The following is a 25,415-nucleotide window of genomic DNA, read 5'->3' as shown; positions in this document are numbered from 1 at the left end:
AAACTAAATCATCTGTAAACATTATAGGTTGCTAAAATTAGCAGTGTTTTTTTTTGTTTGTTTGTTTCATTTTGGGGTTTTTTGGGTATTTTTGAGAGAAAATGGATTTGGGGTCTTAAGTAAAAAGTAGGATTTTGGTGTCCAGAGCGATGTATCAATGGGTAGGGCACTTGCCTTGCACATGTCCAACCCAGATTTGATCCCTGGCATTCCATGTTGTCCCCCGAAAACAGTAATTCCTGAGTACAGAGCTAGGGGTAAGGTCTGAGCTTTGTTGGGTGTGGCCCAAAAACTAAAAGGATTTTTAGGATACTTAAAAGGGTAAAAAAATATTTCAGTATCTCTTTGAAATTGCTTCATTGGATTAGATTTAGCAAGAGCTATTTTAGACCTGCTATTAATGAGACTTTTTCCAGGATCTTGGATCCATATTGTAATGACTTGGAGGCAGAAAGAGATTAGATCAATTGACTTCCTGAAACTTTCCCAATGAAAAAACCCTAATTAAATTTAATTCCAAGTAATTAATCTTGATTGTTTTAACTCATTACACTAAGTGATCTTATGTGTATTTCTGTGTCTTTTGGAAAGTATATTTAAGAACAGAACTTTGAAATCTAAGACACTGGTCTTTTGAAATAGGATACTCTGGTTCTGGGATGATGAGCATTTTCCCTTGGCCAAAATACTAATTGAGTAATTTTTCCTTTTTTTTTTTGTTTGTTTGTAATGTTTCTTTTTAAAACACTATTATAAATCTAGCCTTCTGGTCTATTTATCAGAATCAATCTGCTTAGTTTAGCAAATATTTAGTATAACTTTGGTGATATACTCTTAGAATTTAAAATTCTGCCCAAACTTATATATATATTTCAGTCACTTAACAAATACAACATAAGTGATAGGAACTTGCCATCTTGCTGTAGAATAGGAATGGTGTATCTGTTAAAAATAATGCAAAATATGAATATTTATAGGCATTAATATTGGATCCATATTGTAATGACTTGGAGGCAGAAAGAGATTAGATCAATTGACTTCCTGAAACTTTCCCAATGAAAAAACCCTAATTAAATTTAATTCCAAGTAATTAATCTTTATAGGCATTAAGTTCTCATCATAAAGGCTATGTAAGATCTCTCTTTGAATTTCTTTACTCTAGTTTCAAGCAGTTTAATACAGTTTTTAAAAAACTTATGGCTAGAATGATGATCTTTTTTAAATATATGCTAATTCTATTTAAGGGTGAGAAATGTTTGGAAAAAACTGTTTTTCTAAATGAGATAGTATGTGGGTTGGTGAAAATAGATAAATGAGTCACTAGGTGGATGTCTTTTTAAAGAAACAATAGCAAGGAGCTTTCTATTTGGAATTTTAGCCAACTTCATGTATTGCAGGTACCCTTCCCAAACAAGCCAAACAAGTGTACAGACCTGCTGACCGCCGGTCTTCCCGGTCCAGGCCTTCCAGGGTCCCTCCTGAGCTGCTAGGAGGCTCTTCTCCACAGAAGACTCTCGACCCTGGGCTGGGCGCCAGTTCCTTGTCTGAGTTGAGTTGGGTCTCTGGTTCATCTTCCTGGGTTGAGCCTGGAGTCCAAAGGAAAACTATTCCTGTTGGCTTCCCTGAATCCCAGAGAGATCTTGGCAGGGAGGCCTGGGACACTGAAAGCACACCAATGATGATGAAGAAGAAAAAGAAGAAACCAAAGCAGAAGAGATATCCTCAGCCCTGGGCTGGAGGACCATATAATGATGACAGTGCTGACAAGCCTAAAGGTCATCCCTTTTTACCTGACTCACAGAAATTAGATATCCTTCCCAACCAGTCGTCTGTAGTGGGCACAGAATGTGGAATGGAATCCAGAGGAAGTTTGGAAAAGGAAAGTGTAGTTGACTCCAAAGCAGCCCAACTAGTAACTGTTAACTTGGCCTCAGAAAGTCTGACCATCCCTTTGTGTCCTTCAGAAGCACCCCCCAAAATTGCTGTAAATTCTCAGCCTAAGCTGAGAGAAGATGCAGAAGGCAGAGGAAATAAATCAGAGCCACAGAGCCAAGGCAACAAAACACTACAACAAGATGAATGCAAATCACAGCCTGCACCCCACCCGAGGACTCTAGATAAAAACCAGACAACAGGTTCTCTTAATTTGGAAAGACCCCTGACCGAAGTTTTTGCCCACAAAGAAAGTCCTTTGGCAGTCATACCCAAAGATAGCTGTCCTCCTGTCTTGGATAAAGAGGCTGTGGGTAGAATTTCAAAACCCACAGCAGCAGATTTGCCTAATTTCACATCCACAATGACAGCCAGCAGTCCTTCAGAAGGTAATGTAAATGAAGTGAATGATGAGACTAAAATGATTAAAGTGCAGAATGACAAACACAAAGGGCTCTCTGAAGGGACTGAGGAAGTTAGAGAACAGAAAAAGGAAACTTTATTAAAGCAAGAAATTGAAATCTTTGCTCCTGAGCAGCTGCAGGACAAGGTGTTAGTTCAGGCACCCGGGCCAGGGAACGAAACATTGAAGAGAATCACAGGTGATGGCAAAAGCAAGAAGGGCAAAGGAAGTTCTGGGAAAGCCAGAGCAAGTTCTGGAAAGGGGAGAGTAAGATCTGAGTTGCCATTACTTCAGGACAGCCAGAAAGATGGCAAGGTTGTTCTTTTGCCAAGTGAACCGATCCCTAAAAGCGAAAGAATGGCTACTGGGAATAAAAGTGAGGAGCTTGGGCTGGATTCTTCAAAGCAACCAGGGGTCAGAACTGACCTTGTTGAGGGAGGGGTGGTGGTGGAGCTGAAGGAGACTTCTGATACTAGGGCGGCAGACACCTTGCAAGCATTGGTTCCTTTAGGAAGTGGGTCAGGCTTCACTGAGATTTTTAGTGCGAGAACAAAAGATGGAGCAGTAAGTATAGATACAAAGATCAGTAACCAGAGTAAGGAAGGAAAGTGTCCTTGGATGGATCATGAGGCAGTACCCCCGATTTCTGAAAAGCCTAAAAAAAGAGGCAGTGAAAACAAAAACAAAAAGTTTAAAAATAACTATTCCACATACTCTGCTAGACAGGACAACAGGGAAGAAATCCTCAACTCACCTTCTATAGGTAAAGATGGAGATACTCAAAACAAGGAGTTAGGGCTCACTTTCCCCATAACTCATGATCCTTTGCATTCAGAAACACCCACAATGAAAGTAGTTGACCAAAAGGATAGAAACGTTGAGGTTAATTCTGTTGTGCTTGGGGCTCTTGGCAGGGACCAAATACACACAGTCAAGGATTCTACTGTTACAGAACCAGCTACCAAGGTGACAGATGTGAGCTGCCAAGAACAGATTGAGGAGGAAGGGTATGTTCCTTCAGGACTGTCTGAGGACAATAAGACAGATGTAGCCACGGGACACACTGCATTGGCTGACAAACCAAATAAAAGGAGTAATGATAGAAAAAGTAAAAAGGTTAAAAATAGTTTTCCTGAGAAGCATATTCTGGAGAGTAAGACAGAAGCAACAAAAATACATGTTCCCATGGAAACCACAGGGGACCACAGACTTGAAGGAATTGGCTATATGGATGAAAATAGAAACATTACATTCACCTGCCCCAGAACGCCACCAGGGTTAATAAATAAGCACACCCTTGGAGAGGTTCTGGAGTTAGCAGCCAGTGAAAAAACACCTGCTTCAATACCTCAAGTAGTAAAGGAAAGTGATTTCTTTCCAGAGACCTTGGCAGAAATCGGGCAGGGCACAGTTCCACCCCAGACTTCTAACTTAACAATGGTAGATAATTGTAGCAAAGATGGAGTCCCAGATAAATCCAAGGCTCCCTCTGAGGTTATGCCCTCCACAAACACAGGAGGAGGTGCCTTAGCTTCAACAGCAGCTATAGAAGCAGTTCATCTTGGAAATAACTGTTTGAGTAATAAAGGTAATTTTACTGAGCCCATAAAAAATGAAACTGAGATAGAAGTAAAACATGTATTAGGAGAAATTGAGTCAGTGTGCAGTGGTGCATGTAAGCTGTCAGTAGAGAAAAATACAGAGCCAACAAAGGGGCACCTTGTTTCTGGAGTCCCAATAGAAGACCAAAGGCTGCCTGGTGAGGTCAGAGTCCTCGAAGCTTGCCCAGATATGAGTAATTTTCCAGCTTATTCAGCAGAGAAAAAGAAAGAATCCAAGGAAATGTCTGTATTGGGAGACAAAGCACAAAAGCCTGATTTCTGTGAGGACCAAAATGCTGAAGATAGAGATTCCAAGGACCTAGAAAGTTTGAGTAAGAAGATAGATAAGACTCTTTCACGTCCCCAAAATGAAAGGGCTGGATTGGAAGAAGTTAATACAGTCACAGAACTACAACAGTCACAATCAATAGCTCCAGAACTCCACTCAGGTTTCTTAGATGGTGAATCAGAAGCTCCTCCTTTGAGAGGGGTAGATAAATCAGTAGTGACTGCTTCTGAGGATCTTCAGCTCCCAGAGACCAGAGATGACATTGTGGAAGCACCTGAGAAAATCACGGGAAAATCTGAACCAAAGACACTGGGAGAAGGGAAGAAGGGAGATAAAAGCAGAACAGCCGAACCAATGAAAGGCTATATGAGACCTACCAAAGTCCGAGGCCTTGCTCCAATTTTGCCAAAGCCCACAGTCCAGGAACGTGAGAGATCCAGGCAGCTGAAGTTCAGTGGTATGAACCTGCCATGGGGAGATGTGTGTGCTTATAGCTTTTGGAGGCATCATCCAAAAAGGCAAAGAGCTTGTGCTTTGATTCTATCCAGATTCAAATAATCCCCATTAATCGTTGGTTTGTTGGCATGAAAATCTGTAACTGCTAATTGTGTATACTGTACCCAAGGCATGCCTTTTGTCCCGCTTGAAAAGAATGGTTACTTGGTTGCCACCTATTTTCACAGCTCTAAACTTTGAGCTTTAGGGGCAGTTTAATTTCAAGATACAAATTATTGAGCAGGTGCCTATCACCAACCTTGATTTTTTTGGTGTGTGTCCCTCTTACATGTAAAGTTTACAGTCAATTTTTGATCATTAAGGTAAAGGTGAAGGCCCTCCCGTTGTTCATCGATTTGATCGAGTGGGCCCAGTAACGTCTCCATTGGAGACTTTGTTGTTACTGTGTTTGGCATATCGAATACGTCACAGGGAGCTTGCCAGACTCTGCCGTGCGGGCGAGATACTCTCAGTAGCTTGCTGGGCTCTCCAAGAGGGGCAGAGGAATCGAACTCGGGTTGGCTATGTTGGCCACTTGTAAGGCAAACGCCCTACCGCTGTGCTATCGCTCCAGCCCTTTGGTCATTATTTTAAGTATATGGGAGGGCAAAGCAGGAGCCCTGGGTTTGATCCCCAGCACTATATGGTCTCCTGAACATCACCCGTATATAATTTTGACCCTTCCCCCTCCCCAAAGAAAAAAAGAATGTACAGGGGAAAATGATTCTATGACTAGCTGCAAATTGAAGGGGTTGGGTTAAAAAGAGATGGATTTTTGTTTTGTTTTGTTTTGTTTTGTTTTGTTAACATGTAACTTGTGCTGGTGATCTTTACATCCAAATTAGTTGGAATTAGATGAAAATGGTCTGCTATTTTGAGGTAGCTTGTGACCTGCATTGGCAGACAGACTTTGTGTTTCTGGTAGTAGAAGGTGATCTTCCAGTGAGGCAGCCACAGCTCTTACCAGTTGCTGAAAGCCATTGGCCCACATGGGCCTGTGGTTAGTTTTGGACAGTCTTTTGTCCATGAAACAACTACAGCTATGGCCAGTCCCCAAAATTTGCCCATGTAGGATGCTTCATAATTCTGTTCTTTTTGATTGTAACCAGTCAAGTTTCAACTGGAATAAAATTCAGAACGTGATTTCTTTCAAATTTAGGAACGTTAGCTTTCCCCCATTCCCCCAGAACAATATACATCTAATTTTGGCTTAACCTTCAAAAAAATTGTTTCCTCATCTTTTGGGTTTTTATTAGGCTACCAATAATGCTTTTCTCAACTTGCATGGTGTAGCTACAACTAACTCTAGACTTGTAAAACTGCATTGTAGCTTTTGGAGAGCCTTCATCATGGTTTGATGTTCTGCATGGTATGGACTTATTTGGGGTAAAGCTAGTGTTGTGCATGAATTTGTACCTTGTGAGAAGTGTGTGCTATATGAGTTGAGAATGCTGAGAATTGTTTTTTGCATAAAATATTCTCATCTTTACATTTTTTGAAAAAATTCCTTCCCTGTGGCCAAGGCAGAAAAATATAGAGGACTTCTAAGCTTTATTAAGATTCCCAGTATTCTATCCAGTTCTTTAATTTTCATTTCTAGACTGGTTCTCTACTTTCAGCAGTGATACCAAGGGTAACATGTGAACTTTCTTTAGCTTAGTCATCTGTATTAAACACTATATATAAATATCGTTAGCTCAGTATTTCCTAAGGAATGTAGAAAGAGAATTTCTTATTCTAAAGATGCACAAGATCTGGGGTCCTGCCTTGATCAGGCCAGGCTCAGACTGTGTGAAGAGTAACACAGAGTAGCTTTGCAGAGTGGCTGGGAGGAGATGGATTTGGACATAATGTATTGTTTTTTTTCTTTAAATTCTTTCTTATCTATTTCTTAATGACCATCTCTTTTGAGGTGGGCTTTTTGTCCTTTTGTTTTGGGGCCACACCTAGTGGTGCTCATGGCTTACTCCTGGGGGTGATCAGGTGACCATATGGAGTGCCAGGGATTGAACCTAGGTTGGCCTAGTGCAAGGCAAACACCCTACTTGCTATACTATTGTTCCAGCCCCTCTATTTTTTTTTAATAGTTGGAAACATTGTTGGGGCGGGTGGGGGGGCAGTGACAGAAAAATACTTGTACACGGCCAACCTGCGTTCAATCTCAGCCACCCCATATAGTTCACTGAGCCCTGTCAGGAGTGACTGAGCACAGAGTCAGGAGTAATCCCTGAGAATTGACAGGTGTGACTCAAAAACAAGTCAAAAAGTACAAAACATCGTCCTAGTTTTTGATTACATATATTCGCATGTACAAAGGGGAATACATGTAGGTTAATTTCCTTTGACCAACCTCCAATCTAGTTTTCCCTCTGGAAACATTACAGTGTTTTAAACATCCTTTCTGACAATTTGTGTGTAAAGAAGTAATGACATATATTTCCTGCATTTAAAGATGTATAAAATGTGTCATATGTACTGAACTGTTTTTTTCTTTTTTTAATCAGTCACGGTCACAGTCACGGTCCTCCGTTGTTCATCAATTTGCTCGAGCGGGCCCAGTAACGTCTCCATCATGAGACTCGTTGTTACTGTGTTTGGCATATCGAATACGTCATGGGTAGCTTGCCAGGCTCCCTGAGAGGGGTGGAGGAATCGAACTTGGGTCGCCCATGTTGGCCGCTTGTAAGGCAAACGCCCTACCGCTGGGCTATAAATTTAACAAGTATTTTAGAGATCTTTACAAATCAATAGGAAGGGCACTCAATTTTTTTGAATATATACATATTGGTGGAAAGGCTAGGGGGTTGTGTAGGTGCTCTGGGGACCAGGAAGTGCTGGGGCTTGAAGCTGGGCCTCTAGCATACAAAGCATGTGCTTTAGCACCTTGCTATCTCCCTTAACATTTTCCAGTTTTTGACTGTTGGAAATAAGGTGCATAAGTCATATATACATATACACATATATACATATACGTGTATACATATATACATATATGTATATATAATTTCACATTAGTACATCTGTGCAGTTTGGGGGTTTTTTGCGTGTATTTTTGCGGGGAGGGGCAAGGTAAGTGATCTGTTGCTGAGTTATATTCCCCATCCCACCTGTATATTTCATTATTTTTCTTGGTTTTGGAACACATTTGGCAGTGCTCAGGGCTTACTCCTGGCTCTCTGCTCAGGGTTCACTCCTGGTGGTGCTTTGGGGCCATATATGATCTGGTGATTGAACCAGAGAATCACTGTCACTGTCACTGTCCTCATCTTCCCGTTGCTCATCGATTTCCTCGAGCGGGCCCGATAACATTGTGACATTTGTTACTGTATTTGGCGTGTGGAATACATCACGGGTAGCTTGCCAGGCTTTGCCGGGTGGGCGAGATACTCTCGGTAGCTTGCTGGGCTCTCCAAGAGGGACAGAGGAACCAGAGAATATACAAGGCAAATGCCTTTAACACCAATATTATCTCTCTGGCCCTTTTTTATTAAGGCCCTTGCTTTCTTCATTCTTTTCTCAGAGTAACCTTCCAGAAGTTTTAAATTCTTAAAAAAGGAAAATGTAAGGGCCAGGGAGACAGCTCAAAGAACTAAAGTATGTGCTTTGTATTTAGGTTTTATCCTCACACCACATGACCCTTAAGCACTCCCGGAAGCAGTGTCTGAGCACAACATTCAGGAGTAGTCCTTGAGCACATTTAGGTTCAGCCCCAGAGCAAAACCAGAAAATGTTAGCCAATATTATATTTTATATTCAATTATCTTGGCACAAACTGAATCACTTTTCTAGCCAACAATAGGATGACACACAAGAATATAATGTAAATTGTAAATCAGAGGCTAACTTAGGGAGATTTCTTTTCCTCTATTCAGAGGCCAATTTGGGATGAGACTTGGTCTGACTCCAGCATTTTATTCTATGAACAGAAATTTCAATTTATAAACATGTACATCCCTCTAACACATTTCTTCTTATTTTTGGGGGGAGGGGCCATATCTATTGGTGCTGAGTGACTACTCCTGGCAGTGTACAGGGGATCACACCTGGATTAATTGGTCACTAGCCAAGGCAGGTGCCTTACCCCCATTACTATCTCTTTGACCTTTCTGTCCCTGTTTTTTGAATGAAATAAATTATCTTTTGTTAGTCTCCTCTTTGGATTTTTTTGTTGTGGTTTATTTAAAATATTTTTGGCTTCCTGGTTGCATCTGGTAGTAGGTACTTGGCGACCATAGGATTAAACCTGGATCTCTGGATACGGGGCATGTACTGTCTGGCCCTGAGTTTTAGCCTCTTTGAAAATAGAGAATGTTAAGGTGCTGAAGTCTCCTATACCTGTTTTGGACTCCTGTTTCTTGTTACTCTCAAGTTCTGGGAAATTTTTGTTGTTGGTTTGTTTTGTTTTGGGGTGGGCCACACAAATTGTGCTCAGGGCTGTGTTCATGGTGGTTCTCTATGCTGGGGATTCAGGGTCAGCCACATGCAAGGCAAGTGCCATAAACCCTGTACTCTCACTCTAGTGCCTAGGGAAATTGTAAAGAGGTTTCTAAGTGTGTTTTGCATGTTCTGTAGAGTGTAGATTGAGATACTTCAGAAAGTCTTAACTAGTCAGAAAAAGGACTTCTTATGGGACTGTTTTGTGAAGGAAAAAGCTAGTTTTCAAGTCTTCTTTTGGAATCTGATATATATGGTTGTGTCACATTTTTGGCTCCAGAAACCAGTAGTTGAGTAATGGCGTACTTGGTATGTTGTTCTTTGAGTGGGCCTTATCACAGCTCACTATCAGCCCTTTCCTTTGCTACTGAGAGAGCATGCTGTCCTTTTTATCTGGCTTCTTTTCTATTTCTTTACTTTGCTTGATCCATCAACTTTTCTAACAGCTGGGAATGTCAGTTTATGGTAGAAAATACTCTTGGTGTGAAATGAAGTAATTTATAAACCCCAAATCTTAACAGTTTCAAGGCATAATACATAAATAAAATATGTTCAGCAAATGAAAAAAATTGTAGTCTTAGAACTTGCTACAATTTTACAAATGGGGAAGTGCTGATTCCTTTAATACTTATTGTCAATTGTACCACTTGTGAAATTTCTCTGTCTCTGGGTTCATTGGGAAATTATACATGTCTCATAGCTGAAAATAGCAAAAAAACTTTTGTTAAAAATTTATTAAAACTTGGGTCAAGAGGGATAGTTTAGCAGGTAGGGTGCTTACCTTGTACACGGCTGATCCAGGTTCGACCCCCAGTACCCCATTTGGTCCCCCAGGCCCACTGGGAGTTATCCCAGAGCACTGAGCCAGGAATAAGCTCTGAGCACTGCCAGGGAGCCGGGTGTGGCCCCAAATCGAACAAAAAATAGTTAGAAGTGCAATAGAGATAAAGGGCAAAGTAATGTAAAACTTCTAGGTAAGTAGACTGCTTAGAGGCATAATGGGATAGTATACAGAATATGTGAAGATTATAGACATTTTCGGGGCTGGAGCGATAGCACAGCGGGTAGGGTGTTTGCCTTGCATGCAGCCAACATGGCCTACACAGGTTCGATTCCTAGCATCCCATGTGGTCCCCCGAGCACCGCCAGGAGCAATTCCTGAGTGCATGAGCCAGGAGTAATCCCTGAGCATTGCTGGGTGTGACCCAAAAAGCAAAAAAATAAATATATATAGACATTTTGGGGTGATGCACAAGTCTTTGGGAAACAAAGATAACTGTGAAATATTTCCAAAAGAGATGGGGGGAAAGAACAAAAGGTAAGCTCTCGTAAGTCCTGGAAGTTCTGTGTGTCTCCAAAGCAGAGAATCTTGAACTTTTTTTTTTTTTTTTGGTTACACCCAGCAATGCTCAGGGGTTACTTTTGGCTCTGCACTCAGGAGTTACTCCTGGCAGTGCTTGGGTTATCATCTGGGATGCTGGGGATTGAACCCAGGTCAACCACTTACAAGCAAACTCCCTACCCTTTGTACTATCGCTCTGGCCTGGACCTTGAACTTTTTGATGGAGATAATTAGAGAAACAAGGAGTGAAAAGCAAGAAAGAAAACCTAGTTTAGTTGGATAATTCTTCTTTTCCCTTTTAGGTAGTCTTTGGGAGGGTTAAAATTATTATTAAAAGAACAAAAGTCTGTGGCTGGAGCTTTGAATACACCTGACTTACCTTGCTACACCCAACCCTGACTTAGTTCCCGTCATCCCAGAGAGGGCTCAGTTGATCTCTGAGCCCTCAAAAATAAAGAGCAAAGGTCTGTAATTTCCAAATTGTGCTTGGAATTTTTCATCTATACTGATTTTAATTTTTTAGGGTCACAGATTCATTTTTTTAGAGTCACTGGAATTCAGTTTTTTTTCCATTGTTTGCTTCCCAACTTTTAAAAGTTAACCAGGTTAAAAAGGTAACTCATGATTTTCTTGAGTTTGACATGTACTAAAAACTGTTTCTAAAATATATTAGAATATGGTTTTGAAATTTTCGCACATATTTATGTATATATAAACAAAAGGATCATTTACTTTCAGATTAGAAACTAGACTTAAGTTTTACAACTTTGGGGCCAGAGAGCTAGTACAAGGGGTAAAGTGCTTGCTTTACATGCAGCCAACTCAGGTTCAGTCCCTGGCACTGCAGGTGGTCCCCTGAACATGATCAGAAGTGATCCCTGAGCACAGAGCCAGGATTAAGCCCTGAGCACTTCAAGGTAGCACTGCACTGTAACACTGTCCTCCCATTGTTCATCGATTTGCTCGAGTGAGCCCAGTAACATTGTGAGACTTGTTACTGTGTTTGGCATATCGAATACGTCACAGGTAGCTTGCCAGGCTTTGCCGTGCAGGTGAGATACTCTTGGTAGCTTGCTGGGCTCTCCGAGAGGAGTGGAGAAATCGAACTCGGGTCGGCCAGGTCAGCTGCGTGCAAGGCAAATGCCCTACCCGCTGGGCCATTTGCTCCAGCTCACCCCCCCAAAAAAAAAAAAAACACTTCGAGGTAGGGCTCTAAAACAAATTGGGGGTGGAGAAACCCCCCCAAAAAAAAAAAAACACTTCGAGGTAGGGCTCTAAAACAAATTGGGGGTGGAGAAACCCCCCCAAAAAAAAGAAACACTTCGAGGTAGGGCTCTAAAACAAATTGGGGGTGGAGAAACCCCCCCAAAAAAAAAAAAACACTTCGAGGTAGGGCTCTAAAACAAATTGGGGGTGGAGAAACCCCCCCAAAAAAAAAAAAACACTTCGAGGTAGGGCTCTAAAACAAATTGGGGGTGGAGAAACCCCCCCAAAAAAAAAAAAACACTTCGAGGTAGGGCTCTAAAACAAATTGGGGGTGGAGAAAACTCAAAGAACAATTTTACAACTGTTCAGCTTCTACAGCAAAATCAAGTAGCATAAATCATTATAATTAATAGAATTACTTTCTTTATAATGATAATATACTATAATTTATTTCCTGGGGGTTGTGACATATTTGGCCATTGTAGAAAGTCTACTCATTGCCTTCATAACAGATAAGTATTATGCAGAGATACCAGTTGTACATATCAAAACCAAGACCCTAAACAGGTTGAATACTCGCTTAGGTTTAAGGCACAAGATAGAAACAGAAACATTGGCCTGCGCATCTACTGAGGTCAGAGATTTACAGGCAACATCCTCAGAGGCTTTTATCAAGCATCCTTAGAGGATTTTATAAGGACTCATTGATAAAAGAGCCTTAGGAACCACTTTGTGACCTGAAACATAATAATCCCTACAACATTTCAAATCATCCCCTTTCTTCTTTAATGATGGGAAGGATCTGGTCATTTAAATAATTAGTGTAAAAGAAATCTATGTTTTACGCTGATTAGAGCTTTACTCTTTTTTTTTTTTTTTTTTTTGGGTCACATCCGGCGACGCTCAGGGGTTACTTCTGGCTCTACACTCGGGAATTACTTCTGGCAGTTGGCAGTAACTCCAAGCCATATTTTTTTTTCATTTATTTCCCCTAAAGCCAAATATTTTTTCCATAAACCAAAATTAGAAAGTATCAGAGTTCCAGGGGCTGGAGAGATAGTACAGTGGGCAGGGCGTTTGTCTTGACGTGTCCGACCCGGGTTCGATTCCCAGCATCCCACATGGTCCCCCCAGCACTGCCAGGAGTAATTCCTGAGTGCAAGGCCAGGAGTAACCCCTGTGCATCGCTAGGTGTGACCTAAAAAGCTAAAAAAAAGAAAAAACAAAAAGTATCAGAGTTCCAGAGAGATAGTGCAGGGGTTAAGGCACTTGCCCTGCTTGTGACCTACCCCAGTTGATCTCCAAGACTGAGTACTCTGAGGTACGGCATAAAACAATTACTAGACAATGAAGTCTACGTGTGTCTGTGCATATAGATGTGTTTGTTGGAGGGAGAGGCTAATTTGAATAGTGGAGTTGACACCTGATTTCTAAGTTTTGCCTCTGACTTGTTAACTGCATTGCAATAAACTCCCTGACAGACTTTCATGACTTTCATTATGTGGTTGTATACTTATGTTACTCAATTGTGTGTATTTTTAAGTTGGAATGTCAGAATGCCATTATATTTCATTACCACTTCTCGTGTACCCACTTCTTCCCTCTTATTTTTTCCAATTATCATGACTCTCTAGCACCAATTTTCATTGAAAATTCTATTTTTCCTGGGTGAGAGCTTTGCCCTAGACTAAGATGACTCTGGTTCCTTGTCAGTGAACCTGTATTTGCCTGTACATTTGTTGCTACTACACTACTCAAGATCTAGAGGTAAGAGAGATGTGTATGAGGCTCATTAATCTTCAGAACAAAGGTTTAATGTACATAAACCTTTTTTCCAACACTGCAACATTGCCTCTCCCGACCATGAACATAACCGTGAACTAGGTCTCCTCAAGTTAGTACAAAAGGCATGGAAGGTTGGTTCTGTACTCTTGCTGGAGACCATTATATTATGTGAGTAGGGAAGGTGATCATTTGAGGACAGAGCTCTAGTTAAGGAATCTTACTGGATTGGGTTCTTCAAATTTTATATGCCAAAGATGAAATAATCATAGTGTTCACTTTCTAAAGGATTATTTGAAAAATGTAATCAAATCACTGCACTTGATGGCAGATGGCTTTTTAAAATCCCACCTGTCTTTTCTTCATCTTAGAAAAGACATCTCATGTATTCTTAATAGACTATTTCACAGAATCCTGAGTTAGTACATGATAGTCTCTTACATGTGAGGCAACAACAGCTTTGTTCAAGTCAGCATATGGCCTATTTTTTCAATGAAACTTTTCCCCCATGCATTTTAAAAAATAGATCCCTCAAATATATTCTTACACACTTCAGATACTCAGTTTGTAAGCTCAGAGGACAGGGCGACAAAAGACGATGCTGAGTTAATAAACAGGGCATTGGTCTCTCCAAGCCAGACTACCAGAGTTCCTGAGTTCTGGAAATCGGAGGAGGATGAACTGTCCCAGCTTGTTCACATGGCCCCTGAGCACTCAGACTGGGTAGCTCAGAGCAGGTGCAGCAGGGAGAGCTAGGAGGACCCAAGGCAGGAGTAAAAGTACAAGGACCGTGTTATCACCCAAAAGTCTTCTATATGGGTCATGTTTCCAAATTTTTTTGTGATCTTTAAAAAACTCTGTATAATGCTCCCATGAGGCAGAGCTCAGGTGAAGCTTTTGCTGGGCTTTGGGGACTCCACTCAAGTCGGTTTTCAAGTGAATTTGATAAGCTGTTATGACAGGAAACCCACTCTTCCACTTTGAGAAGGAAATGCCTACAATTTTTATATTAAGCTTTTTATTTTTTTAAGTGAAAATTTGGGCAATTTTCTGGAATTGTTCTTTAAAGGTTATAGTCAGGGCTTGGCAAATGAATCTTATTTTTAAAACAGTGTTTTGAGTGGGTGAATATGGAAGTGTGGGGATAGTGTCAGATAAGTGAATGTGTGGGTATACGTGTATCTATATCAGTAAAAGCAGGGATAATTACTATCCTCAGCATCCAGATTGGCACCGTACGGTGTTTTAAATTGCAGATCTAAACAGAGTGCTAGTTAACAGGAAATTGCACTTTCGGTTTAACCGGAGCATTTGTGCAGCAAGTAGGAGGTTCCTTCCTTTCTCTCTCTCTCTCTCTCTCTCTCTCTCTCTCTCTCTCTCTCACATCCTTTTTTTCTTCCTTTCTTTCACACTGTTAAATACATTTAGCGCCAAGCTACTTGAGCAAAGAGGAGCATTGGGGGCAAGAGGTTTTGTTGTGAATACTGGGGACTTGGTGTGATGTCACTGCCAGCTCCGTGCAATTGTAGGTGGTGTTAGAGCTCCAGGAGCAGAGCGAGAGGGGGGAGCAGTTGAAGAGACGATGTCGCTCTCAGACAAGCAGTCAGCCTCTTGCACTGCCGCTTACAGCCAGCTCTGTAAGGGTCAGCCCAGCGAGTGCCGAATGGATTCTCCAAAAGAAATCAGCCAAGCTGGATTTGAGTGGCAGAGAACAGAGGGCAGACTGAATGAAATCGGACTGAATGTCAGCATGGACGGAAAGCTGAAAGACGGGCTTGTGAAGAATGCCAGCTTCCTGGAGCAGAATAAGCTCTGCTTCTTTGAGGGGAAGCTAGACAAAGAACTCAGCATTGAAGTGCAGGACAAGGACTATCAAGCAGCCCCAGGTCACCTTGAGAGCAGGTATGTGATTTCAGAAAGCTGCTATCCCTCAGAGGGGAACTCAGTACACCAGAAGGCAGCTGAATTCCACCTGGGACCCAGAGAGGGGCCAGACAAAAACAAAGCCTCTACAGTTCAGGGGACGGAGGCAGGGAAGAATGGGCCAGAATCCAAGAGCCAGCCAGATCTGAATTACCCTGGGGCTGCCGACATCCCCACTGGATATGTTAAGGAGCAAGAAACCAGTGTTTGGAACCCCAACTTTCATCCAGTGGCTCAAGGCCCTCAAGGCTTTAGGGAAGCATCACCAGAGAAAGAGAATGGCATCCCCGTTAGCTGCCGGTTGACTGGGGTAGTGAATAGCCCTGAGCAGATTGAATGTGAATCCTTGCCTCCGGTGGCTGTAGCCCACCCAGCCCCCACTTCTGAGCGTTCACCCACTGCCATTCCACCCATCACGATGGTGGAGTTCACCCAGGAATGTGTGAATGCCAGCACTCAGGTCAGAGACCCAGAGGAGTTGGAGAAATTGAGCTCTACTGAGGAATGGGCTTTGCTTGACAAAATCCCCCAGCAGAAAAAGGCCATGCGTCGGGCCCTGTCTGAATGTTCTCACCTCTCAGTTCCCCCAGCTGTCAACCTCGCAGATAAGTATCCTGAACTCCCTATTCCAGAAGATCTTGCTTCTAGCCCGCTGCCTCTGAGAAGCTCAGTGCCGAGTCCTGCGCCCAGGAAACTGGGGGCTTCTGCCATACAGCGCTCCATGACAGTGGCGGAGGAGCCAACAGACAGCTACAAGTTGAACCCTGCAGAACTGCCCATCCTGACCACTGATGAAGTACCTTCTTCCATCAGCAAGGAGCCAGGAGCCAAGAAAGAATCGACTCATTTCAACAGCAGCATCAGTAACAACTCTGAGAAGAAAGAAGTGGACACTGCTAGGCTCTGTCTCCAGGAGAAACTGGAGCAGATTCCTGAAGTAAGCAGCAAAGAAAAGGGGAAAGAAATTAGTGAAACAAGAGCAGATTCGTGCTCCCAGGTCTGCCAGGGAGGTGAGAATCAGCCAGAACAGAAGACTGTGGCAGTGAAGAAAGAAATTGAGGTCACTGCAACCCAGAGCACTCCATCGTTCCTGTGTGAAGAGCCCCCACGTGACGGTATGTTTCTAAATTTTGCCTCCATAGGGAGCAAGCAGACAGCAAGGAAGGAACCAAAGTGACAGATTACTAATGCAGGAGCATTAGGCTGCCGGAGTCTGTGACTGCCTGGGGAAAGCTTAATTCCATAGCAGTGGAAGGTTGCAGGGAGGGAGGAGAAAGTGAACCAAGTGAGTCTAGCTGGGTTAGCCTCAACATCTGCTGGCATGACAGGAGGTCGGTTGATTTGGGGGCGCTGTGTGTGCATGTGTGTGCAAAAGGTTAGAGGGTGGTGGGCGTACAAAATTGATCCTCTTAACCACCTATCTTCCTGCCCACCCATCCCCCATCCTCCCACCCCTCAACTCTGTTGGTTTGAACCAGATGACTCCTGAGCCTTAAATCATCCAATCGTAACTGCTTGATTTCCTTGCTTGAAAAATCTGTCACTGTGTAGATACAATGGATTTATCAGTACTACCCTTCTCTCATTAGGTAGCAGCATCTGGGTGCAAGTTTTGTTTTCCAATTTGCTTTAGAGAACATTTTACTTTTGTTCTGTCAGACAAAGAGCCTTTTAAAGTCGGCATTTAATCATTATTTTCCTGTTTGGTTTTTTTTTCATGCTTGACCCAATCTTGCTTCTAGTTTTCTCTCTTTATGTGCACATTTGGGAGGATTTGTGAAGAAATGGGGAGGAAAGTAAAAGAGGAGGGAAGGAAAGACTTGCACTTAATAAAAACTAAATGTCGCAGTCTCTGTGGCTGCCTTCTATGTCTTTCTTCCTGGCCCTTTCTTCTCTTCGCCATCCCCCACTTCCCCATGGGTCCTATTGTTGGAGGTCTAAAAAAGCTTATTTTCCTCGGAATTCACTTTGAACACAAAGGACCATGATTCACAAGCTTGTTGATGGGGATTTAAAAACATGTTTTGTTTGTAAAAATAAAACAACCGTTTCTGTAAAATGTTGTCTCTAATAATTATTTTTCTTGACACTTTTTAATGAAAATCTTTATTCTCTTTAAATTAGTAGAAGTTGTATTTTCTAGACGAGAGATTAGTGGAACACGACCTTGAAGACTGGCAGGTTGTTTTTTAATAAGATGGGCAAAGAGGCCTCATAGTTCCTCTGATTTATGACTCCAAGATAACAAAAACTCAGGTATTCTGTGCACCACTTCTGGCAATAGTAGCTTCCCATGGACAGGATTCTGTCATATTTTTATCACCATATACCCAGTTCTGTGTCATGTGCCTTCTAGGTGGGAAGATTTTAATTTATTTCAGAACCAGTTCTTCCAAGTTCACACTAACTAAAAGTTCATGCAGGCAGGTAAAAATACTTTTCAAATGACTGATAAGCTTCACTAATCTATCCATTCATCTGATACACATTTAATGCCGACTTAATTAAAACACTATGTAGATAAAACTGTGTAAAAATCAGCTATTGAAAAGGCTCACCATGCCCCATCACTGTATGGTACCGAGTATTTTCATTATCCTCAAGCAACTTCGTATCTAATTTGGGGTAGAGGGGAGGGTGAGAGGAAAATCAGAAACCTGGAGGAGGTGAACTTGGAACCCTTTGGTGCCTAACAATGGAGGGAAAGGACTCTCAAGAGAAGGACTCATATAAGTAAAGGTGTGAGGCTTGGTGCGTGTTAGTGAGCTTGGAGTGGCACATTTGGGAAATTATAAACATCTGTTAAGGGATATTTGCTTTCACGAAATGAAAAACACACAGAGGGACTCCTTTATTTTTAAGTATTAATAATATATTCAAGAGTCTCAGGAGGTGTCAGGCTGTTACCCACTGTATGTATCTGAGGCGCTCTGCTTCTCCCTCATCATGTGCTCTGTTCTGTTCCATTCCCTGCTCTGGAAAGGTTTTTCATTTTGTTTCCTTTGTAATTTTGTTCTGCAAAGGACATTGGATTGCCATGGCTTGGGCTCTATGCCCTGCTTTATGCTTTTTTGTTTGTTCTGGTTTTGGCCCACACTTGGAAATGCTCAGGGCTATATTTCACTCTGTGCTCAGGGATCACTCCCTGTGGTGCTTGGGGAACCATGCAGTGTTGAATATCAAACCCAAACCTCACACACTCAGTTCATGAGGCTTTTCTGGCCTGTGCTTTATGCTATTTTTATTGTTTTGTTTTGGGGCCATACCCAGTGGTGCTCAGGATTCATTCCTGGCTTTGTGCTCAGGAATCATTCCTGGCAGTGGTTGGGGGACCATAGTGGTGCTAGGGATCACACCAGACTCAACTCACATGCACACAGTGGTAAGCACCTTACCACTATACTATCTCTCCAACCCTGCTTTGTGCTGTTTCATTTCAGGTTGCTTGCTTGCTTTTAGAAAAAGGCTCTATAGATGTATTGTACTATCTCAGTTTGGATTAGTCTGTCGTGTACCAGGTACCATAGCCTCTTTGTAATCTCAACCATTTTAGAACTGCCCATTTCAATTCACCACAGATGCTTCTCAGGTAGAGGGTAAAGGCTAGCCAATTTAGCCAAAGCCAGTTGTTCAAATGTGCCAAGAAATAATGGGAGAAAAATTTTGAGGGGCTGGAGAGATAACACAGCAGGTAGGGTGCTTGCCTTACACGCAGCTTACTAGTTTCAATTTTTAGCATCTCATATGGTCCCCCAGGCCTGTCAGGAATAAATCTTGAGCACAGAGCCAGGAGTAACCCCTGTACATAACCAGTTGTGTCCCAAAAACAAACAAACAAAAAAATCTAGAACATTTTTTGGAAATGACAGGCTTCATGGTGCTCCCTTATATGTTTAGGGGTTTTTTTCCCCTTTTCCCTTCCCCTTGTGATAGTGGGGTGGGTGGGGGGTGAGGGGTCACACATTTGATTATTATACTTGCACAGTTAGTTCATCACAAATTTAGTATCATGGTGCTCATCCTTGGCATGTGGGGTGGGTCATAGGATTAAGCTTATTTATGGTTTTATGGCTGCAAGGCATACCCCAGCCCAGTTCTCCTCCCCCTCCCCCCATCTCACCCTGCAAGTAAAACTCCTAGCAGTGCTCAGGACTTACTCCTGGCTCTGACTCAGGAATCTCAGGAATCACTGAAATATTTAAACATTACCCCCCCCCCCCCCCAATTAACAGACCTGGTGGGTGATTGCTTGCTGTGATAAGTTGTGGATAAGAATCTGCAAGGAGTGGGCCCCCTTGAGCCTACAGCTTGGAAGCCCTGTCACCCTCCAAATGAAGAAAGAGGAAAATATGCTTTGGGAAGACTTTCCTGCTCTCAGTAGATAAGGTGAACTGGAAGACAAGAGGATCAAAGGGGGGGAAAAAAGTCCTGTTAACAGTTTGATTCAGGTAGCAGGAGATGAAATTCCATGGACACAAGAAGGGGGAAATTGAACTGAGAGAGGAAGGGTTGTAGAGAAGAAAGAGGGAGAAGGTGGGGGGGGAAAATAGTCAGTGGTGGTGCTGCGGTTTTAACCCTGGGTTTCCCAGCAGGTCTAAGCACAAACAATGGAAAGATCCAGCAGAAGATGGCAGTTTTGTGGATCACTTATGAGTTCTGTTTTGCACGTTGTTTTGTGAAACCGGGGGTGTGGGGGGCGGGCATTTATACAATGGCTTCTAGTAGTTAGTTGTCTGGTATGCAGCCTTGAGAGGCCAGAGTTGGTTCGTGACGAGAAGCACCATTGTCTCATAAGGAGATAGCGGTTTCTGCCTTTTTATTTGGAGTCATGGCATGAATAGGTTGAGATCCTGCATGCTTGTATCATTGGCATTGATATGATTCATAAAGTGTTTATGTTACCAGAAAGTCCTGTCTTGTTGAAAACGTTCATAGTGGTCTAGGACCATGGAAACAAATTACAAGGTAAAATGTTCTTCAGCTTGCTTTAAAATAGGTGTTAACCAATCTTACATTGGGTTTTTCTTCTCAGTCTTTTTGTTGTTGTTGTTGTTCTTGTTTTGTTTTGGATCCATATCTTGCAGTGTTCAGGGCTTGCTCCTGGCTCTGTGCTCAGGGATCACTCCTGGCAGTGCTCTGGGGACCATATGTGGTGCCAGGAATTCAACCCAGGTCAGGCATATGCAAGGTAAATGTCATACCCAGCTGTGCCCAAGACTTCTGACTCCCCTGACTCTTAGGGATCACTCCCGGCAGTGCTTGCAGGACCATATGGGTGTTGGGCATCGAACCTAGGTAGACCATATTAAGGCAAACACCCTACCTACTACACTATCACTCTGCACCCCTCTTCTCACGTTTTTATTTATTTATTTTTGCTATTTTTGGGTCACACCTGGCAATGCACAGGGGTTACTCCTAGCTCATGCACTCAGGAATTACCTCTGGAGGTGCATAGGGGACCATATGGGATGCTGGGAATAGAACCCGGGTCGGCTGCATGCAAGGCAAATGCCCTAGCCTCTGTGCTATCACTCCAGCCCCTCTTCTCACATTTTTAAAACAAAACAATTTCATCTTGGGAGTCCAGATCACGCTAGAGCACATGATCTGCATGGAGGAGTTCTGGGTTCCCTCTGTGGCACAGCATGACCCCCTGAGCACTGTGCTGGTAATAACCCCTGCCAACCAGCACCACTGAGGATGGCCAGGAAAAAAGTTTTGACTAAAACTACATATGATTTCAAATACCAAAACATTCAGAGTCCTATCTACCAAGACAAGGTGACATTGATTCACCTTTTTCCTACCCCTGTCCTGTAATACAGTTAAATACTCTGGAAAGAATTTAAGAGACGGTCATAGAAGGGTTCCAAAATGTGGAAAGGAGAAGGTGGACTGGATCAGGATCTCATGACTTGAGGAAGGAAGTGCAGTGCATTCCCTTCATTTCATCTCCCACTAAGAACACTCGAGAGGGGCTGGAGCAATAGCACAGTGGGTAGGGCATTTGCCTTGCACGCGGCCGGCCCGGGTTCAATTCCCAGCATCCCATAGGGTCCCATGAAGCACCGCCAGGGGTAATTCCTGAGTGCAGCGCCAGGAGTAAACCCCTGTGCATCACCGGGTGTGACCCCCCCAAAAAAAAAAGCACTAGAGAATGCCTACCACCCACCACTAACATAGACAATCAATAAAAAGAAGGGAAGGGAAAGGAAAGAACAAAAGAAAAAGACAGCTTGCTTTTGCCAAAAAAACAGGAATAAGGAAGACTTAGTGGTGAGCCCTGTTTCTCAAGTGTCATCAAGAGAATTATTTCCACTCACAGCTGCATACCTGATCCCTTACACTGACAGCAAGATCCTTCTTCTACCCCCTACTGAGTGACAGCGCCAACAGCTCTGGGGCTTTCAGCCCTCTGTGCCCAGGGACGTACAGTTTTCTCTACAGCCATCCCTCCCACAGCAGTGAGAGTCCAGCTAGGAGGGGTGCTTTCCTTGCACGTGGCTAACCCAGGTTCCATTCCTGTCACCCTGTATGGTTCCCCCGAGCATCACCAGGAGTGATCCCTTGAATTCAGAGCCAGGTGTAAGCCCTGAACATTGCTAGGTGTGACCCAAAAACTAAAAGAAAAAAACCAAACCCAGTAGGAGATTAGAGATGTCAGAGAACAGAGACATCAAACTTGAGAACAAATGAATAGAATTGAATAGAATTTATTCAGTCTGAACAAGAGATTAAAATAGACAGGGGTGGGAGGCAAATGGGGGCATTGGTGGAAGGAAGTGGACACTGGTGATGGGATTAATGTCAAAATATTGTATGCCTGAAACCCAATAATGAATAATTTTATAATTTCATAAATAAAAAATTTTTAAATAGATGGAACAAAAAATGTATAAAGACAGACCTTTGAACAGTAACAAAAATTTGATATTTGTATTATCAGGATACAAAGAAATGAGAAAGAACGTGAGGCTGAACTGTGAAATAGTGACTGAAATTTTTTTAAAAAGATTAAAAACATACAGCATATATTTGTGACTGTAATGGAATCAAACTATAAACCAGTAACAGAAAAACTAAGAAAATATTCGTGTGCTTTGAAATTGTGCCATGTACTTCTAAATATTCCATGAGTCAAAGCGGATGTTCTCAAGGGAACTGAATGAAAGTGAAAATATAGTATATCCTGTTTTATGGAATACACCTACAGCTGTGCTGAGGGGAATTTATAGCACTGGTATGTTTAGAAAAGGCTGATGAGAAGGGAGCTAGAGACAATAGTCGGAGAGTATTAGTACTCGGGTGCTAAATGTGGTACAGTGACATTGTAGCATTAACATTAACACTGGTGGATCAGTGATAGTACAGCAGGTAAGGTGCTTGCTTTGCATGCATTTGACCCATGTTTGATCCCTAAATCTGCATATGGTTCCCCCAGCACTGCCAGGAGTGGTCCATCAGCACAGAGCTAGGAGTAAGCCCTGAATATCTGTGGTCCAAAAAAAAAAAACAGAAATATTAACATTGATGTAAATTATTTTGCCAAATTTTACTTTTTTTCTGGAGAGGGGCCTATACCTGACCATGTTTGAGGACACTGAGTTGTTAATTCAGGAATGTGTTCCTGACAGTGCTTGGGGATTTTGCAATGCTGGGCCTCCTTTATGCAGAGTATGAAGAACTCTGTCTCCAACCTATGAAACCTAAATTAAAAAATCAAAATCAGATGGAAAAGAAAAAAAATATCTAAGTTGTTATCTGAAGAACTAGAAAAAGACATGCAAACTAACTGTAAACAAACCAAAACCATTTAAACCAAAATATGGTTTTTGGGAGGTGGGTGGGCACAGCAGCACCCAACGATGCTCATGGCTCTTCTTGGCTCCAATTCTCAAGGATTCCTGGTATGCACATGGAACCCTGTGCAGTGCCTGGAATTGAATCAGGGTTGATTGCATTCAGGTTAAGTGTAAAATCTTATCACGCCGAAGGTTGTATGTTCACGGGCTCACTGGACGGCACTGTTTCACCGCCTGCGTTCGGTGCTCTTGAGCCACTGTGTGTGGCCTGGATCGGAACGGCTGTCGGCCAAGGGCAGACGGAAGAAAAAGCGGGGGCCAGGCCGGTCTATATCAATAGTAGTTTATTCCAATCCTCTTCACTCCTGTCTTTCTCTGCCTCCTTCTCTCCTGGGCCCCAGTCTTGGAAGCTCTCTCCTTCTGGCTCTGACTCTGGATCTCTGGAGCCCGAGCTCTCTCACTTCTCACCCCTTTTCCGAGCTTACATCTTAGTTTATATAGCAGTCACATAAGGCGGTGACATAAAGGTGGGTTGAATACTGACGAATCAACAAAGAGAGGTAAGACCACTCCTCCAGGAGATTAACTCAAGGATAAAATCTCATCTACAGAGATTACTTCAGATTACTAGGAGATCCACCCAAGGGTGGGATCCCAACAAGGGTGTGTTCTTCCTTCAGTTAGTAATCTACTTAAATAGTTGTAATAAATCTACTTCTAGCAATTTCTAGAATTTCTAGCAATGTCATTCTATATGAGCACAGTAAGAGATATAAATTTAGTTTGGTTCTTCCTGAGAACATCTCACTATACATTTCGCAGTCCTCAGGCCAGGTTAATCTTCCTAGCTCCAGCAGGGTCCTAGTCTCGTCGTTACTTACTTTTGGATCATGACAGCATTTGTCCATGATCATGCCCTCAACTTATAGTTGAGTATCGTGGCTCTTTGGCCTGGCCCATTTCGATGCCAGGGTAGCTCACTGCTTGCCCTGGGTCCATTCAGTCCCTCGTCGGGACCCTGCTGCTTTTGGGGTGCTAGGAACTAAGGGCAACTGAGTCAAGAAATCAGATGCCCAGGAGTAAATATTATTCGGAGTCAATCAACTCCCAAGTTACAAAGCATAATATTAACTGTCTTCCTGTGTCCACACAGAAAGGACATTGCTCACAATACAAGTTCAGTGTTCTTAGATGGGTGTGACCTGACAAACCTAAGCTACCTGAGGAAGGACAAAAGAGTGTTATCCTACAGTTATCCTACAGTAGATCCTGAAGTATCTACAGAGATTACTTCAGATTACTAGGAGATCCACCCAAGGGTGGGATCCCAACAAGGGTGTGTTCTTCCTTCAGTTAGTAATCTACTTAAATAGTTGTAATAAATCTACTTCTAGCAATTTCTAGAATTTCTAGCAATGTCATTCTGTATGAGCACAGTAAGAGATATAAATTTAGTTTGGTTCTTCCTGAGAACATCTCACTATACATTTCGCAGTCCTCAGGCCAGGTTAATCTTCCTAGCTCCAGCAGGGTCCTAGCACCTTAGTATTACTTCTCCAGCCCCTAAAAACTTAATCTTAAAATCAGCTAAAATATGGATAAAACCTTTAAGAAAACTAACAAAGATAAAAGGAGAGAAGATACCGATCACCAATAATGGAATGGGAATATTATTACTGCTGACATCAAAAAGATAGGGAACAGGAAAGGTAGCTAAAAGGGCCAAGCACCTGCATTGAAGGAGACAGGGTCTCATCCCAGCATCTCATGGTCCCATTAACAATGTTGGGTGTGAGGAGCAGAAGTGATAGTACAGCAGGTAGGTCATTTGCCTTGCGCTCGACCAAACCAGGTTCAATCTCCAGCATCCCATATGGTCCTCCAAGCACCATCAGGAATGATCCACGGGGATCACTTAGATGCCTAGTGATAGAAATGGACATTGAGCCCAAGATTTCTCTGTGCAAAGCCTTTTGAGCTGTCTCCCTGACCTCTGTGTCCATATTCTTTAGGCCATTTTTCTAGTGAGTTGTTGGCCTTTATATGTATTATTATAGGAGTAGTTATATGCTACATTGTCTTTGATATGAAGCTTAAATTTTATTTGCTCATTATCACTTTCCTTTTGACTTTTCTAAAAGTCACCAAAATTTTCAAAATTTTTCTTCGGTTACCATTTGTGGTTTCTGGATTTTGTGCTAGT

At 42.5% G+C, this 25,415-nt stretch overlaps 1 protein-coding gene across 1 annotated transcript in view; it reads left to right on the top strand.

Moving 5' to 3' along the window:
- The window catches only part of MAP4 (microtubule associated protein 4), a 166,785-nt gene that overhangs the window by 125,169 nt on the left and 16,201 nt on the right, over positions 1 to 25,415 (top strand). Inside the window, 2 exon segments of the mRNA XM_056129475.1 lie at positions 1,379 to 1,395; positions 1,397 to 4,682. Coding sequence (XP_055985450.1) covers positions 1,379 to 1,395; positions 1,397 to 4,682 — 3,303 coding nt within the window.

The sequence above is a fragment of the Sorex fumeus genome, unplaced genomic scaffold, assembly GCF_029834395.1.
Source record: "Sorex fumeus unplaced genomic scaffold, SorFum_2.1 ptg000072l, whole genome shotgun sequence".
Classification (NCBI taxonomy): domain Eukaryota; kingdom Metazoa; phylum Chordata; class Mammalia; order Eulipotyphla; family Soricidae; genus Sorex; species Sorex fumeus.
The sequence above is the reverse complement of the archived record's forward strand: the minus strand, read 5'-3'. Positions and strand labels throughout refer to the sequence as shown.